The sequence below is a fragment of the Oncorhynchus mykiss genome, chromosome 6 (assembly GCF_057628025.1).
Source record: "Oncorhynchus mykiss isolate SJ-2025 chromosome 6, ASM5762802v1, whole genome shotgun sequence".
Taxonomy (NCBI): Eukaryota; Metazoa; Chordata; class Actinopteri; order Salmoniformes; family Salmonidae; genus Oncorhynchus; species Oncorhynchus mykiss.
Window position 1 is genome coordinate 21,715,012 of NC_143027.1, and position 18,878 is coordinate 21,733,889.

The 18,878-nt window shown below is 42.1% G+C and overlaps 1 protein-coding gene across 3 annotated transcripts; it reads right to left on the reverse strand.

The window, feature by feature from the left end:
* LOC110525478 (negative elongation factor B) lies at positions 1 to 18,878 on the reverse strand. Of its 3 annotated transcripts, none has more exons than XR_016496561.1 (13): positions 18,302 to 18,867; positions 10,878 to 11,038; positions 10,672 to 10,771; positions 10,008 to 10,238; positions 9,364 to 9,549; positions 9,118 to 9,230; positions 8,912 to 9,014; positions 8,722 to 8,817; positions 7,815 to 8,026; positions 7,190 to 7,296; positions 6,960 to 7,101; positions 6,666 to 6,774; positions 1 to 574 (listed from the first exon to the last, which is right to left on the reverse strand). XR_016496561.1 is itself a non-coding variant. In XM_021605609.3 (13 exons), exons 1-13 carry the CDS (start codon positions 18,401 to 18,403, stop codon positions 416 to 418), a joined length of 1,752 nt encoding a protein of 583 aa, XP_021461284.1. In that variant the 5' UTR covers positions 18,404 to 18,878; the 3' UTR covers positions 1 to 415. The 3 variants fall into 3 exon arrangements, 2 of the variants coding, with proteins under 2 accessions (XP_021461284.1, XP_021461285.1); XM_021605609.3 differs by having other exon boundaries at positions 7,884 to 8,026; positions 18,302 to 18,878; XM_021605610.3 differs by having other exon boundaries at positions 7,884 to 8,026; positions 10,878 to 11,034; positions 18,302 to 18,790.

Sequence of the window (18,878 nt, forward strand, 5' to 3'; positions counted from 1 at the left end):
TAAACTTCTAAATGTATTTATTTAAAGCTTGCGTCAACACTGACACAATACAAACAACAGTACATACACACACATTGACATTCAGTCTTTATAGATCCAGTACATAAGAAAATATACTTACAACAATAATTAAGCAAGACTACGTATTTCTAAAATTAAAAAGTAATAATTCACACTGAAAAACATTGGCAACTGAGTTACATTGTTAAAGCTGGAAAACTGCTTCAAATACGACATCTTAATAAAACAAGTATTAGAAAACAAACTAAATCTTAACCATAGTACTCAGAGGAAATTACATTTAGTCGTTTTTTTTGTGGTTTCATGAGCCAACCTAAATTCAACATGTAATATCAGCATCCTTTTTTCAGACTAATTGGTGTCCTTATTTTGCTGCTCCCTCCCACCTCCTCTCTCAGAGCGATGTTGTTGGAGTGGAAGCTGTAGTGGGCACTTTAACAGGATGGAGCCCCAGGTCCAGGGAGGGGGCTTCGTCTGGCTGGGGAGGACTTTTCTTTTGGGCCTCCAGTTTCTCGGTCAGCTTGGTGTACAGCTCCTTTACCTGGTCACTGCTCTGTGGACACCAGACAAGCACAGAGAACAGAGAATGAAGAATATGGAAATACAGTCGTTATGCCATAGGGCTAGGAGCTTTCCCATGGCCCTGACTATGGGACGTGACTATGTGACCTGAGTAGGAAAAACTATTTTATAAGCCACATGTAATTTTCAGAACAGTAAAACGTAAGGTTACTTGATATAACCCCAGCTCTATGATAATATGAGTGACTTGTCTCACAATGGGTATCGCCTGGGGGTGGAGCCAATCTAGGAAGATCCAAATATAAGTGGCTGTAATACCCTTTCATCTCACTTCTAAGTACAGTTGAAGTCAGAAGTCTACATACACCTTAAAAAAAAAAACATGTATTTGGCTAACTCAGTTTTTCACAATTCCTGACATTTAATCCCAGGAAAAAAAATCCCTGTTTTAGGTCAGTTAGGATCACCACTATTTAAAGAATGTGAAATGTCAGAATAATAGTAGAGATAATTATTTATTTCAGCTTTTATTTCTTTCATCGCATTGGGTCAGAAGTTTACATACACTCAATTTGTATTTGTTAGCATTGCCTTTAAATTTTTTAACTTGGGTCAAACATTTCGGGTAGCCTTCCACAAGCCTCCCACAATAAATTGGTTGAATTTTGGCCCATTCCTCCTGACAGAGCTGGTATAACTGAGTCAGGTTTGTAGGCCTCCTTGCTCGCACACGCTTTTTCAGTTCTGCCCACAAATTCAAGGGATTAAGGTCAAGGCGTTGTGATGGCCACTATAATACCTTGAATTTGTTGTCCTTAAACCATTTTGCCACAGGTTTGGCAATATGCTTGGGGTGATTGTTCATTTGGGACCAAGCTTTAACTTCCTGACTGATGTCTTGAGATGTGGCTTCAATATATCCACATAATTTTTCATCCTCATGATGCCATCCATTTTGTGAAGTGCACCAGTCCTTCTTGCAGCAAAGCAACCCCACAACATGATGCTGCCACCCCCGTCCTTCACGGTTGGGAGTGTGTTCTTCGACTTGCAAGCCTCCCCCTTTTTCCTCTAAACATAACGATGGTCATTGTGGCCAAACAGTTCTATTTTTTTTTTCTTCATCAGACCAGAGGACATTTCTCCAAAAAGTGAGATCTTTGTCCCCATGTGCAGTTGCAAACTGCAGTTTGGCTTTTTTAATGGTGGTTTTGGAGCAGTGGCTTCTTCCTTGCAGAGTGGCCTTTCAGGTAATGTCGATATAGGACTCGTTTTACTGTGGATATAGATACTTTTGTACCCGTTTCCTCCAGCATCTTCACAACGTCCTTTGCTGTTGTTCTGGGATGGATTTGCACTTTTCGCACCAAAGTACGTTCATCTCTAGGAGACAGAACGCGTCTCCTTCCTGAGTGGTATGACGGCTGCGTGGTTCCATGGTGTTTATACTTGCGTACTATTGTCTGTACAAATGAACGTGGTACCTTCAGGTGTTTGGAAATTGCTCCCAAGGATGAACCAGACTTATGGAGGTCTACAATTTTTTTTGAGGTCTTGGCTGATTTCTTTTGATTTTCCCATGACGTCAAGCAAAGAGGCACTGAGTTTCAAGGTGGGCCTTGAAATAAATCCACGGTTCACCTCCAATTGACTCAAATTATGTCAATTAGCCTATCAGAAGCTTCTAAAGTCATGACATAATTTTCTGGAATTTTACAAGCTGTTTAAAGGCACAGTCAACTTAGTGTATGTAAACTTCTGACCCACTGGAATTGTGATAGTGAAATAATCCGGCTAAACAATTGTTGGAAAAATTACTTGTGTCATGCACAAAGTAGATGTCCTAACCGACTAGACAAAACTATAGTTTGTTAACAAGTAATTTGTGGAGTTGTTGAAAAACTAGTTTTAATGACTCCAACATAAGTGTATGTAAACTTCCAACTTAAAATGTACATGTGGTCTTCCTTACACAGAGCGTGAGGGAAACAGAGTCACCTCACTCATAATATCATAGATCGTGGGTTATGTCAAGTAACCTTACGTAGGTAGGCCGTCATTGTAAGTAAGAATTTGTTCTTAACGGACTTACCTAGTTAAATAAATAAAAATGTAGCCAACTCCAGTAGAGCTCCTACTCTCTCCGAAGCCAAGTCTAGACAGGATCAACCCTCAGAAGTCCTGACAGTAAGCACCGTATGCTCTAATGAGGGCACAGTGATGTCCAGTTGGTATGGGGGGGGTAGCCCTGCATTACAGACCTCTTGAACAGAGACGCTTTTGAACAATGCCCGTGACACAGCCATATGTCTGTTGGAGTGAGCACTCAGGCCCTTCGGAGGTTGTAAACCCTTGCTGTTATATGCCAGTAAAATAGCCTCCATCATCCGATGGGATAAACACTTGCGAGAAGTAAGAGTAACTCTGGAATTGAGCAAAGAAAGGGAAGGATCTGTTTCTGATCACACCGTCTATCAAACACACCGCACTTCTTGTTGTTGTGTTGAAGGGGCTGTAATGCTCTGTAGTTTCCACGACTTTCAGCGGCAGGCCTGTCGCATTAAGATTCATCCTCTCATGGGCCAGGACTAAAGAGCCCCAATGTTCGGATTGCGATGGAAAATCATTCTGTTCACTTGGGTCAGCAGATTGCGTACCGGAGTTGCCAGGGTTGGTCTAACAGGAGTGACAGATCTGCTAACCATAGCCGTCCTGGCCAGAAAAGGGCTATCAGGATGAGAGACCACTGCTGTTCTGACTCTGGAGAGAATCAGACAGAGGGGGGAAATGCGTAAAGCTGTACTCTTGGCCATGGGTGTGCCAGCGCGTCTACCCCTAGCAGCGCATCATTGCTTGTCATTGAAAAGAACAGCAGGTAGTGTGTGTTTTTGTGTGATGCGATCTACAGACGCCTGTCCTAATTTCTCCCATATTCTGGCCAATATGTGGGGATGGATTCCCTCTGGACAACAAGTCCGCTCCTTTGATCATTGGGCATGGGTCGCGCCTGGGGCATGGGTCGTGCCTGGGGCGTAACAAATGGCGATATGCGCTGCTCCACAACAGGAGTTTGTGTGGGAGGCGCAGGGATTGGGTGCCACCCTGGAGGTTGATGTATGCCACTGTAGTTCTATTGTCCTTTCTGATTAGGACGTGACAATTCCGGAGAAAAGGCAGAAAGGGCTTTAGGGCCAGAAGTAGAGGTCGACCGATTATGATCTTTCAACGCCGATATTGATTAAATCGGCCGATTTATTTATATATATAAATATATATATATTTGTAGTAATGACAACTACAACAATACTGAATGAACAATGAACACTTATTTGAACTTAATATAATACAAATAAAATCTATTTAGTCTCAAATAAATAATGAAACATGTTCAATTTGGTTTAAATAACACAAAAACAGTGTTGGAGAAGAAAGTAAAACTGCAATATGTGCCATCTAAAAAAAGCTAACGTTTAAGTTCCTTGCTCAGAACATGAGAACAAATGAAAGCTGGTGGTTCAATATTCCCAGTTCTTCAATATTCCCAGTTAATACGTTTTAGGTTGTAGTTATTATAGGAATTATGAAGCGTCAACTATTTCTCTCCATACCATTTGTATTTCATATACCTTTGACTATTGGATGTTCTTATAGGCACTTTAGTATTGCCAGCCTAATCTCAGGAGTTGATAGGCTTGAAGTCATAAACAGCGCTGTGCCTCAAGCTTTGCTAAGAGTTGCTCGCAAATGCGGTAAAGTGCTGTTTGAATGAATGCTTACGAGCCTGCTGCTGCCTACCACCGCTCAGTCAGACTGCTTTATCAAATCATAGACTTTATTATAATAAACACAGAAATAAGAGCCTTAGGTCATTAATATGGTTAAATCCGGAAACTATCATTTAAAAATGTACATATATTTTTTATTTCAGTTAAATACGTAACCGTTCAGGTGGCAACCCTAAGTCTAAATATTGCTGTTACATTGCACAACCTTCAATGTTGTGTCATAATTATGTAAACTTCTCACAAAGAGCCAGGCAGCCCAAACTGTTGCATATACCCTAACTCTGCTTGTACTGAACACAAAAGAAGTAACACAATTTCACTAGTTAATATTGCCTCCAAACATGAATTTAGTTTAAGTAAATATGCAGGTTTAAAAAATATACTTCTGTGTATTTGTTTTAAGAAAGGCATTCATGTTTATGGTTAGGTACATTTGTGCAATGATTGTGCTTTTTTCGCGAATGCGCTTTTGTTAAACCATCCCCCGTTTGGCGAAGTTGAAGTAGGCTGTGATTCGATGATAAATTAACATGCACTGCATTGATTATATGCAAAGCATGACAAGCTTGTTAACCTAGTAATATCATCAATCATGTGTAGTTAACTCGTGATTATGTGAAGATTGATTGTTTTTTTATAAGATATGTTTAATGCTAACTAGCAACTTACCATGGCTCCTTGGCAGCCACAAGGTCATTTTCCACACTTGTGGAAATAGGCATCCTGCAAATCAACTGTAATGAACCAATAGCCTTGACGAATGAAGAGAGACCACACGTTTCGCCTAACATTATAGAACGTGGACTTTCTCAGATAGCTGATGAGGATCCGTAGGTCCAATATGGGGTGCTGCCCTACCCTTCTTGGGAACCAGGAAGTAACAAGAGTTGAAACTGCTCTGGGCTTCTGCTGCTGCTCCTACTCTGATCTTCCTTTTACTCAACAGAGTGGAGATCTCCTGCTCTAGTATTTGAGTCGCCAGTCACTACAGAAACCAACATTCTGTTCTAAGTTTGGCGGTTCTCTGGTGAACTGAAGTCGGAAGCCTCTCATAACCATGGATAGAACCCAGGGATGGAAGTGTAGCAAGTGGGTCACTGCCGTAGCACCCTGTGGTCCTCTTTTGGTTATGTGTTCTGTGCTCCTGGCGAAATGCTTTGGTGCAACAGTGGTATTTTTATTTGAAAAGGCAATAAAATGCACACAATCTGGGAAAGTGCTTTGTGGCAACTGAAATCTTGTCTTCTGGCCTCTGACTCAACCAACAAGGGTGTTGAGGTGAACACTACGGTATGGAGGACACTCCGGGGGAGAGTGGTCTGCTCCATCTTTTCTGTGCTTTGATATAAAAAAGATCGGCCGCTGCACTGGGAACGCGCTCTGGTGGAGCAGAGTGCCCCTCCTGCAGTCTTCAGCCCGGGAGGGGGCAGGGCCGAACATCGTGTGAACCATGCACTGCTCCCCTCTGCTGCTGGGGAGGGACCCCTAGGACCGTCTTCCCCCCCTTTCCTCCAGGGGAATCGTTGGGGCGGGACCTTGAAACATCTACAGCGAATGACCGCTCGGTCTCCTGTAGCTCTCCTTGACAGGCCATCAGTGAGCGGTAACGTACAGTGCCCTAACAGAGCATGCTGCGGACACATACGCCATCTGGAGGATGCTAAGCGGGCGAAGGCTAGCTGTGAGCCTCAAACCTGAGTCGTTTTTGTTGTGAGCTCAATCCTCTCGACGAGAAGCTACTGTCCTATGCTTGGCGGCGGAGTCCTTCATTTTTTCCTGCTAACCTGTTCACAGGTGACAGAGGTCCAAGTCGATCGTTAGGAGAGTCGTAGAGGATCTACATCAATTCCGTGAGGAAGACGAAAGAAGTGAGATGAGAGCGCATTACGGCCACTTATATGGGAAGTGTCTACAACAATCATGTTGTGTGATTGGATCTTCCTAGACTGGCTCCGCCCCCACCTAGTGTGAGCGACAGAAAAAAAAAATGTACATAACCCCAATCATTGATCTTATGTGGTTAATATTACGTTTTCATGGGGAAAATGCATGATTACACCATTAGTTATTTAGGTGTTTCAATTAAAGATGAAAGGTTTTGTATAATTTATGCCAGTAATTTTGAAAGCAGTGCTCATGAGCCAAAACGGATCTCTGAAAACTGTGCACAATTGTTTACATCATCATTCATTTAGTATGATATCATGCAAATAAAACATGTAATAATCCTGCAATCCCGAATTGCAATTTATACAATGTGTTACGAATTTGTAAGTGCTCAAGATCCTGTTCAATCTCCTTTGGAACCTATTTCATGCAATATGGCAGTTTGCCCACCTGTTTTGAGGGTTCCAGGGTTTTCACTAAGGTCTCCACACAAGATGGCAGCACTTTCTGGTGAAGGTGAAGCAACAGGCGTAGGTTGTGTCTGTGGACATTGTCTTTACTGGAATACACATAAAAATATGTCAGGGTGTAATGTGAGATAAAGGTAAAATATATGACCATTAGTACAGGAAGTACAGTACTCTACCTCAATTTCACACATTTCATAAATGTTTAGTAACATTTCCATTCATTTCAAATGCAATACTTGCAGTAATCTCCTGTATGTCCCAGGAAAAGACAGACCTGGAGAAAGAGTTGAGGAGGAAGCCATCAAACACAGCAGAGCAGAACTCTTCAGTCCCAAACTCATCAGAGAGCAAGGTGAGGTGTGCTGTCAGGAGGTGCAGGAAGATGTCCCCAAAGGCCATGTCATTGTAGGTCTCCACTGCAGTTACATGATAGAGACAAAACAATGGTGAGAGCCAGGTTAACAACAATTTATTAACCTGTGGCAAAACAAGTGCAGAACCTACCCAATGCGGGAAGTAACCTTTGTAAGGCATTCTTGTTCCTCTGCTTGGCAATGTGGAGTGCGTAGTACAGACCCATCTCACAAGCCACCCTGTTCTCCTGCAGGTACCTAGGGCAGGGGAGAACTTACTTTAATCAAAGAGGGTCCTCATTCAGACCTCTGTTCAAATACATGTGTATTTAAACATGTTATTTAAATACTTATTTTCTGTGTATTTGAGTATTTTCAAGTGATTTATATAATTATTTTTGAAAATACTTCAATACATAGCCTACTATTTGAAAGTATTTTAAATACGTATTTCAAATACTATTTTTAAATACCTGAGTTAAATGCATGGTATTTGATTCAGTGTATTTGATTATTTTCCAAAACTTTCAAAGTGCATTTCCAAATACATTCCAATATTCAACTACTTGTCTTTACTTAGTTCCAAATATCTTTGAAAGTAATTTAAATGCCCTACATAGTATTGGAACCAAGGTCTGTCCTCATTAAACATATAGCAGGTTCATGTACACTGTTAATAACACTGATCATTTCAATGTATATTTTAGAATATCAATACTACTTGTTTTACATGATAATGTTCTTAATGTCAACACACATATACAAAATTGAATTACAGGCATGCCACGTCTACCAAAGTAACAGTATGTCCTTTCCCCAGTGTGACATCCCATCCCAGTAACTACTTGTTGAAGTTATCAGGCAGGGCTGTAGGGTAGGAGAGGGAGGTCTTCTCCTCACTAGGGAGTTTCTGCTCTACAGTGAAGGTATAGTCGTCCACAAGTACTGACAACATGGCTGGGAGAAAACGGGTCACAACTTCCAGTTCCTGAGAGGGAAAGAATCAAATATGATGAGTCTCTGCCCTGGCTGGTTATGTCACATCTACGCCATCTAGCTGTAGTTCATTGTATTATTTTATTTTATTTTATTTTACCCCTTTTTCTCCCCAATTTTGTGGTATCCAATTGGTAGTTAGTTGTCTCATCGCTGCAACTCCCGTACGGACTCGGGAGAGGCGAATGTCGAGAGCCGTACGTCCTCCAAAACACAACCCAACCAAGCCGCACTACTTCTTGACACAATGCCCATTTAACCCGGAAGCCAGCCACACCAATGTGTCGGAGGAAACACTGTACACCTGGCGACCGTGTCAGCGTGCACTGCGCCTGCCACAGGAGTCACTAGTTTGCGATGGGACAAGGACATCCCTGGCGGCCAAACCCTCCCCTAACCCGGACGACGCTGGGCCAATTGTGCGCCGCCCCATTGGTCTCCCGGTCGCGGCCGGCTGCGACAGAGCCTGGACTCGACTCTCTAGTGGCACAGCTAGCACTGCCTTAGACCACTGCGCCACTCGGGAGGACCTAGCTGTAGTTCATTGTAAAGAGGTTGTTTTCCTGCTCTGCACAACAAACTATTGTTGCTGTGCAGCTCATAAGTAATGTAATACAGACAGGTAAACTCACTGAACAAAAATAAGTGATTATAAAATAATACTAATAGAAAGAAATGACTGCATACCAATCGAGGCTCTTTAAAGACCTGGCTGTCAATCATATCCCAAGCACCTTGTCCAAGAGACAGCATTCTGAGTAACAGCATCAGGTCTGGACTGTCCTGTTCATTCACACAGAAACATCTATTTAGTAGTGGCAATAGGTCTCCACATAGCATCGACAGAGGCCACGAATGACAACATTGAATGTCTTACTCTGGGTAGAGCATCCTGGCTTAGCAATTCTTGCAGGTTTCGGACCGTACTCAAAACCAGGGTGTTACTGGAAAATGGGTCACACAGTATCATGGACAGGTCCCTGGAAAGCAAGACCATTAACATTTTTGTCACATCTTTTTATTAATCCTAAAATGGTGCAATAAGACATATTCAATCACATTTCCCCATTCTTTTTCTCTCACCCAAGTACTTTCTCCTGTCCTTTCTTCACTCCATCCAGAAAACCTTGCAACTCCCGGGCTCGCTTGGCATCCACAAACTTCTCACGGATACAGGCATCTAAGCACCAGGTGAACTGCCAAGATATAGACGTACAGCACTCTGCACAAGCATCCAGAACATTCGCCAACTTATTTGCATATATTTGAAATCAATACTACTCCTGTTTGCTTACAGAAGACATGCTGTACACATGAGTTAGGCCATACCTTGTGGCAGGAGTCTACTGAGCAGATCTCACTGATGTCCAGGTCATGGAGGGACATGAGCAACTCTGCACGCAAGGTGCAGTAGTGGACATTACGAGTACGCAGGAAAAGTGTTCGCAAAAACTGGAGCACCATGTCATATAGTTTCACATTCTTCCCAATCATCTGGGTCAGTTTCAAGACTACCTAAAACAGAAAAAGGGTTAGTCTCAAGCACACCCAACTCTCTCTTGAATTTAAAGACTAACAAGTGGTTGACTGAGGAAAAAAACTATGGACTCTTGTTATTAGGGCCGGGATGATACTAGTTAGTTTCATGGCAAGGAAACAAAACTTTAAGCACATTTAACTTCTTTAGGAAAACAATCTTAAACAATCAGTTATGCTGTCATCCAGTCAATTATTTTCCAAGCTATAGCATGCAATATTTTACATACAGCAGGTTTTTAAAGAACCAAAGATTTTGGTCTTCGTTGTGTTTTCATTTTGGCCATAAAAATAATAGTGATACTGGTATCATCACAGCCCTACTTGTTATAATGGGTTCACGGCCCTAATCATAACAAATGCTTATTGGAATGTGAACAGAATCTATTGGGAGTGAAAAAGTAATGAAAAGGTCCAAATGTACTGGGGTGGCTCACCTCTCCTTGGCGTCTTGCTTTGGGGGAGGGGCTGAAGAAGTTGTGCAGAATAGAGAGATCGCTGCTGAAAAGTGCTGCCTCCTTTGCCACGATATACTGCTTGAGCAAGGGCGAGACCTCATCTCCGAAGAGAGCCTGGTTTTCCTGCCAGATCTGCCTCTTCACCTCAACAGCACAGACCTTATACAGTTCCTTATCAGCCATCACAAGCTTCAGCTTTTTCTCTGGTACCTGTTCATAGGAAAATAAACACTCAATCAGAACATTTCAAACACTGAGCTGTGGTAGAGATCAAGGTGCTTTGGAGAAAGAATCATGGATAACTAGTCACTTCTTATGGCTAATGTGATTTGCAAAGAACTATAAATTGAAAAAGAAGTGCATTCACTTAAAGCTAGAATCATTCAAATTGGTGAAACTGCTACATCCGTTTGGAATATTAAAACAAAGAAGTTACTGCAAGCAACAAACACTTTCCCCCCCCCGCCTCGGACATCATTGCACAGGAGACTGAACAACGGAGTACGTACCTGTCTTTACCATGCTGCCGGAGGCTCCTCTCCTCTATTCCAACAACAAAACTATAACAAAGGAGCTGGGGAGAACAGTGGAGCTGTTTCCCCTAATGCAGATTGGATTTGAAGGTGGGAAGACCGAGACTTGCCTTTGGAAGATGCTTCAGCACCTGCATGACCACTGGCTGAATGGAAGGCATCTTCACCAGCGGAAAGCTCTTCTCCAGCAGCTCTTTAAGTTTACCATAACTGTAGAGGGAGCAGGAATACCCAGAAACTCAATGCCTAAAATACATGTACAATGGTTGATGACTTCTCTATGAAGACCTGCTGTTTACTAGCATAGATGTCGCACCGGTCCTCATCCTTGCCCTCCGCGATAGTAGCGACTCGCTCCATCAACTTGTCACGAAGCTCGTCAAAGACAGACTGGTGAAACTCCAACCGAGGAGTTCCATGAAGGTCCAGGAAGGGAAGAGCTGATTGAAGAGTTGGTAACAAAATGCCATTTTCTGTCTGCAAAACAACACAGCCCAGACAGACCAAAAACAGACTGATGAAGGTGAGATAATAATCAATGCACTGACATGGTGGTGTTACACATTTGATAATCATTGCAGGGATAATTGTGTAATCTAACATTACTCATGGAGCCTGCTTACCAGGGTTGGGTGGGTTACTTTCTAAATGTAATCTGTTAGTTACTATTCACCTGTCTAGAAATGTAATAAATAACAGAATTTTGGGATTACCCAAACTCCATACCAATCTAATTACTTTCAGATTACCTTTGCCTTAAGAGCCATTAGAAAAAGACAAAAGGATCCATGAGTCTAAATAGTGGTCTCGGACTTGTGGATCAGACTTGCTCAAGTGGAACGAACTTAAAAAACGTGTGCCTTTTTTCATGCTGAATTGAAAAACATTCAGGAAAACAGAAAAGGTATTTTCTTCACAAACATCCTTCCTGGATTTAAAAGTAATACAAAAAGTAATGATTACAATCATTTAGCTGGTAACAAATTATTGCAGTTTAAAAAAATGTGTAATCATTACATGTACTAGATGGTGAGCTGAAGCAAGCCATTTGCTTTAGTTTTGAAATTATCAATCTATGTCAAGAGGAGCTGGTTTTTAGATAGTGTATGTTCCTTCTGAATACATTTCCATTTGTTGGCCATGTCAATTATTGCACATTTGTTCTAAATACTTTTATGTTCACTAGCTGGACAGCCAAATGCTGTCGACTACTAAACTGTAAACCAATCAAAACTTGTTCACTATCCAGATACCATCTCTGCCAATCACTTTCTCTGTATCTAAGGTACTAAACACAGCTGGTAACAGCTCGAGAGAGAGTCTTTATTTATTGTAATCTAACTATTTAGCTGTAAAATGACTCCCAACTTAAAATGCATTAGCCTTAGTAATGCAGCTAGCTTGTTAGTTAGCTAGCTAGGTACAACAAGTAGATCAGTTGCTAGTTAGCAGGAGCAGGTAGCTTTAAAATCACTAGCTATATCATTCCAGGACAAGGAGTGTTTTAGCTATCAATTTAATACAAGTAATAATTTCAGACAAAAAAACGAATCTATAGGTTAAGTAGTGTAAAGGGAATACAGTCATCAAGGCAGGACCCACTAATTTCATTCATACTGACAAATAAGAAATGCCACATTATCCCTGTTGATAGCTAGAGTAAGATGATTGGAGAGCAACCTGACTCAGACTGCTAGGATGTTCATTTTCTAGCTCTCAAACTACATTCCTTTGTCGTGATCATTTATTTTACTCATATGTGGCCTGAGCACACAAATGATCCTAGATAGAAGGGAGAATACTGAAGCATGCGTTGATGACAGTTCTACAGTCTCCAAAGGCCCGAGCTTTTGGCATAGATGGTAAAGCTCTCATTTCTGGACTGTAATATTGTAATATTGTGCCCGCCACAACACGTGACATATACAGCGCATTTGGAAAGTATTCAGACCCCTTGACTTTTTCCATATTTTGGTGTGTTACAGCCTTATTCTAAAATGGATTCAATTGTATTTGTTCCTCATCAATCTACACACAATACCCCATAATGACAAAGCAAAAACATAAGTATTAAGTCCCTTTACTCAGAACTTTGTTGAAGCACCATTGACATCGATTACAACCTTGAGTCTTCTTGGGTATGACGCTACAAGCTTGGCACACCTGTATTTGGGTAGTTTCTCACATTCTTCTCTGCAGATCCTCTAAAGCTCTGTCAGGTTGGATGGGGAGCGTTGCTGCACAGCTATTTTCAGGTCTCCCAGAAATGTACGCTCGGGTTCAAGTCCGGGCTCTCGTTGGGCCACTCAAGGACATTCAGAGACTTGACCCGAAGCCACTACGGCATTGTCTTGGCTGTATGCGTAGGATCGTTGTCCTGTTGGAAGGTGAACCTTTACCTCAGTTTGAGGACCTGAGCAGGTTTTCATCAAGGATCTCTATGCTTTGCACAGTTCATCTTTGCTTTGATCCTGACTAGTCTCCCAGTCCCTGCCGCTGAAAGACATCCTCACAGCATGATGCTGCCACCACCACCATGGGGATGGTGCCAGGTTTCCTCCAGACGCTTGGCATTCGGGGCAAAGAGTTCCATCATGGCATCTTGTTTCTCATGGTCAGAGTATTTAGGTGTCTTTTGACAAACTCCAAGCGGGATGTCATGTGCCTTTTACTGTGGAGTGGCCACTCTACCATGCTGCAGAGATGGTTGTCCTTCTGGAAGGTTCTCCAATCTCCACAGAGGAACTCTGGAGCTCTGTCAGAGTGACCATCGGTTTCTTGGTCACCTCCCTGACCAAGGCCCGTCTTCCCCGATTGCTCAGTTTGGCCAGGCGTCAATTTCTAGCAAGAGTCTTGGTGGTTCCAAACTTCTTCCATTTAATAATGACAGAGGCCACTGTGTTCTTGGGGACCTTCAAAGCTGCAGAAATGTTTTGGTACCCTTCCTCAGATCTGTGCTTCGACACAATCCTGTCTCGGAACTCAGACAATTCCTTCGACCTCATGGCTTGGTTTTTGCTCTGACATGCACTGTCAACTGTGGGACCTTATATAGATAGGTGTGTGCCTTTCCAAATCATGTCCAATCAATTTAATTTACCACAGGTGGACTCCAATTAATTTGTAGAAACATCAAGGATGATCAACGGAAACAGGGTGCACCTGAGCTCATTCGACTCTCATAGCAAATGGTCTAAACATTTCAAAAAGCCTGTTTTTGCTTTGTCTTTATAGGGTAGTGTGTATAGGTTGCTGAGGATTTGATGTTAAATCCATTTTGCAATAAGGCTGTAAAGAATATGGAAAAAGTCAAGGGGTCTGTGTAGTTTCCAAAGTATGGTTGGTTACACTATATTTAGATCATTCAAATACTGCCTGAGACACCTTTGCTATTTGTCTCTGTACTCAATAAATGGTGAAACACTATTTGGGATTGTGTTCGAATGCATATGCATGAAATGTACATTATGGAAACATGCCTCACACCCAGTCATAGTTACTAGAATAATAAATAATTGTTAATAACCTTCTAAAAATGTATGGTGCCAAAGTTACTAACCACCTAAATATACTCACATTCACTGAACATTTAGTATTTGCAACTCAAACAATTTCCCAAATGCTTTTTCCTATAATCCTACCGACCCTTTATCATTCTCCATATCTTACATTCCAATGCATCCAACATTATGCATACCCACTATGGGATTGGGCAGCTGCTATTTGACAACTGATCTAGTTTAGAAATCAAACACTGATTATATTATTGCAAGGCACATTGTACAGCTGTTTTTAGAGAGGATTGTATTTCAAGGTATGTCATGTGTGTAGGCTGTGTCATATGTATTGGTTAATACGCATATGCAGCTGTCATTTTTAAACCTTTATTCTAGCATACATGACACACACATCTTTCCATCGACATTTTATTTGAGTTTCTATGCAAATTATATGATTGAATGTTTCTTTAAGCCTGCAGCTAAACTCAGCAAAAAAATAAGCGTCCTCAATGTCAACTGCGTTTATTTTCAGCAAACTTAACTTGTAAATATTTGTATGAACATAAGATTCAACAACAGACATAAACAAATTCCACAGACATGTGACTAACAGAAATTGAATAATGTGTCCCTGAAAAAAGGGGGGGGGGGGGGGGGATCAAAATCAAAAGTAACATTCAGTATCTGGTGTGGCCACCAGCTGCATTAAGCACTGCAGTGCATCTCCTCCTCATGGACTGCATCAGATTTGCCAGTTCTTGCTGTGAGATGTTACCACACTCTTCCACCAATGCACCTGCAAGTTCCCAGACATTTCTGGGGGGGAATGGAGCTAGCCCTCACCCTCCAATCCAACAGGTCCCAGACGTGCTCAATGGGATTTAAATCTGGGCTCTTCGCTGGCCATGGCAGAACACGGACATTCCTGTCTTGCAGGAAATCACGCACAGAACGAGCAGTATGGCTGGTGGCATTGTCATGCTGGGGGTTCATGTCAGGATGAGCCTGCAGGAAGGGTACCACATGAGGGAGGAGGATGTCTTCCCTGTAATGCACAGCTTTGAGATTGCAGGCAATGACAACAAACTCCGTCTGATGATGCTGTGACACACCGCTCCAGACCATGGCAGACCTTCCACCTCCAAAATCGATCCCGCTCCAGAGTACAGGCCTCGGTGTAACGCTCATTCATTCGACAATAAACACGAATCCGACAATCACCCCTGGTGAGACAAAACCGCGACTCGTCAGTGATGAGCACTTTTTGCCAGTCCTGTCTGGTCCAGCGACGGTGGGTTTGTGCACATAGGCAACATTGTTGCCGGTGATGTCTGGTGAGGACCTGCCATACATCAGTCTGAGCACTGATGGAGGGATTGTGCGTTCCTGGTGTAACTCGGGCAGTTGTTGTTGCCATCCTGTACCTGTCCCGCAGGTGTGATGTTCAGATGTACCAATCCTGTGCAGGTGTTGTTACACGTGGTCTGCCACTGCGAGGCCGATCAGCTGTCCTTCCTGTAGCGCTGTCTTAGGCGTCTCACAGTAGGCGTCTCAATGGCCACATCTGCAGTCCTCATGCGTCCTTGCAGCATGCCTAAGGCACATTCACGCAGATGAGGAGGGACCCTGGGCATCTTTCTTTTCATCAGTAGAAAGGCCTGTTTAGTGTCCTAAGTTTTCATAACTGCGACCTTAATTGCCTACCGTCTAAGCTGTTAGTGTCTTAACGTACGTTCCACAGGTGCATGTTCAATCATATTTATGGTTCATTGAACAAGCATGGTAAACAGTATTTAATCCCTTTACAATGAAGATCTGTGAAGTTACTTGGATTTTTACGAATTATCTTTGAAAGACAGGGTCCTGAAAAGGGGACATTCCTTTTTTTGCTGAGTTTAGTTAAATGAAATGAGACAATCGTGCCAAAACATTGAAATTAAATTCACTGACAGAGATAGCTAATGAAACACTAGCTTCCTGAGCAGGTACATTGACAATATTAGCTGGCTAGGCAACTGTAACATTGGCTTGCTTTCAATAAATTGGCAAAATGGTCACCGGAGTTACCTCTTCATATGATCAAGACCTATACGTTGTATCAAACAAAAAAAATCTTTGGAAATAACAGAAAACATAGCATCATTAACGCGCCTGACATATCTTCTTTAGTAGGACCATTATTGTTCTAGTGAAGGAGGAGCAATACTTTTTGATGACATTATGAAGAATTAATCAAAACAGGCCTGGCTGCGCTTCGGGCTGTTGCACACACAAAGACAGAACCAGCATGCATACATGACACACAGCATAAAATAATGCACTGTTTACCAACTTATGGTAGCCAACACACTATAACCAATATTGACAACAACAGTGTCACATCAAAGGTGACAGGCTTATGGTGCTGAAAGGACAGCAACCGTAATACCTTTGCACTCCATGGCTCTGAAGGAGACAATTTTGGTCAAACACAGACACTACTGATAGACAGGAGACAGCAGTCACACACAGAATCAAATAATGTTAAAGAATAGGCAGCACCTTCACTCCATTAGGCCCCATGAAATCATACCAATACGAAAGCACAACCACTTCATGTGCAAAATGAAATTAACAAACCAGCTGCTATTCCTTCCCATTGCAAATATATTTTATAGCTTTCATCACACTAACCAGTGATTTAAAGTTTAAATGTAACAACGTTTCTCAGTCATTCTTTTCAAAGAGATAGCTAACAGCAAGTGAGCTGCAACAAAAAACAGTGCTACGAACCAGATTATGATAATTTGTAAACAAAGTTTGAAAGTCAATCTTGAAAAGGGTGATGCTAACAAACATCTACCCTTAAAGTTGATAACAGCTGCTGCAGCCGCAATTTTCACACTACTACAACACCTGCTAGCTAACATTACTAGCGTTAACATGGAAAAACTACTGCTTTGCAACACTGATTATTTTCTCTTGCTATCCACAAACCCCAGGTGCCTTATTTAGATTATAAACGGTTCACCAACATAATTTGAGCAGTACAAATAAAAGTTGTGTCCTACCCGTGGTATACGGTCTGACATACCACAGATTTCAGCCAATCACAACATCTGCATTGAGCTAAAGGGTAGAGCAGCCGCTTTCAAGGAGCGCGACTAACGCGGAAGCTTCTAAGAAACCCCGCTATGCCCTCCGGCGAACCATCAAACAGGGTCAATACAGGACTACGATCGAATCGTACTACACCGGCTCCGATGCTCGTCGGATTCCATTGCAAAACGTTGTGATGGACTCTCCTGGGGTGCATTCTTTGAACCAATTCTGTTGCTAAACGTTTTGCAACAGGAACAGTTTACTCCAAATGCTCTTCAACATCATATAAAAGCTGTTGTGTTCTTAAACGGAAGTAGTGGTTATTTTTAAATTGTATGGATTCCACGTGTTGCCATTCCAATCTGAGTAATCTGTGAAGTGTTCGGCACAAATTGCACATCTCAATTATCGATTCTTCCCTGCTCTAAAGTGGAGAAGTCTGCAGGGTTCTTTCTTCCAGACGCTGTTGCAAAACGTGTCTTATACAGAAGCAAATGGAACGGGGACCTAACTGAATTTGTCCAATTGAAACTCCGTTTGGTTGTTAAATTGTAAACGGTTTCCGTAATGAATACACAACGGAACCCAACAGCGTTAGGATTAAACGCTTCAGAATCGGTGTAATGAGTACACCACTGGTTTTCGTTGCAAAACGTTTTCCGTTTGAAATACACGACTTTAGAGCACTTGGCCGTCATTGTAAATAAGAATTTGTTCTTAACCGACTAGTTAAATAAAGGCTCGGGTCCACGCGCATGTGCAATCATATTTTGGAGAAATTAGAAGGCGCGAATAGAAATAATTGTTCTAAATAACTCCAGCAGCGTGTTTACTTTGGAAATTGTGTTACCTACGTTTACTGAAGCCATTCCCAAACAAAATTCCCCCAGTGGGGTGATTTAATGAACGATTAATTCAGGGCGACCGTGGAAGCGTTGCCGAACGATGCCCTGTGTCATTGCTAGCTAACATTAACTGACTAGCTAACGTTATTTGAATGACCTACGTTGACTAACCACTAACTTAACTGATATTTATAGTAACCAATGTGCACAATACATAGTTTGAACCACTGTACTGTCGATACGCTAGTATCAACATGCTTTTAGTCCTGTTTTATCTAGCAGTTAGCTTGCTAGCTAACTTCAGGTTAGCTTACCTGAAACTGGTCAATGGCTTTCAGAGGCTCTGTGCAGTTGGTCAGTGTTTCTTTTAGATCCTCGCCATTAGATATCCCAAGCTCAGGCAGGCCCGCAAACATTGTGTGTACAATAGAACTAGCTATATTAATCAAATAAACACAGGGCTAATAATACAATACGTTCATGAATGAATGACTACAAGTTCTCAACTTTGGTTCTTCTTGGCAAACCAAAGATTATGAATAAATAAAGATTACCACCCGAAAAAGCCCGTTCCGGTCTACATAACTGAGTGTGTATCCCATAGAAGCTGGGTCTGGTCTACTTAGGGTGCATTCGTAAATTGTCTCCAGTGTGTCAGAGTGCGCCGCTCTGGGTCGTTTGTAAATTCGGATCGCTGTTAAATTATCAGTTTAGAGCGCACACTGGAAGCTCTGACGGAGGAGAAGGGTTGATCCGAGAGTTCTGACATCACAACGGCAATCAAACACCCAAGCTCACTGGCTAAAGTTGGCAAGCTTGCTAGCTACTTCCAGACAAACAAGGGAACACCTCACTGACCATGTTACTCGCCCAAGCAGAGTTGGCTTGGCT

What these genes read in the sequence shown, in the direction of transcription:
- LOC110525478 (XM_021605609.3), bottom strand. Translation starts at nt 18,403, where the DNA reads ATGTTTGCGGGCCTGCCTGAGCTTGGGATATCTAATGGCGAGGATCTA. An exon ending in AAGCAAGACGCCAAGGAGAG is followed by an intron (nt 9,550 to 10,007) that starts GTGAGCCACCCC and finishes TTTCTGTTTTAG; the next exon opens with GTAGTCTTGAAACTGACCCA. An exon ending in GCCAGGATGCTCTACCCAGA is followed by an intron (nt 8,818 to 8,911) that starts GTAAGACATTCA and finishes GTGAATGAACAG; the next exon opens with GACAGTCCAGACCTGATGCT.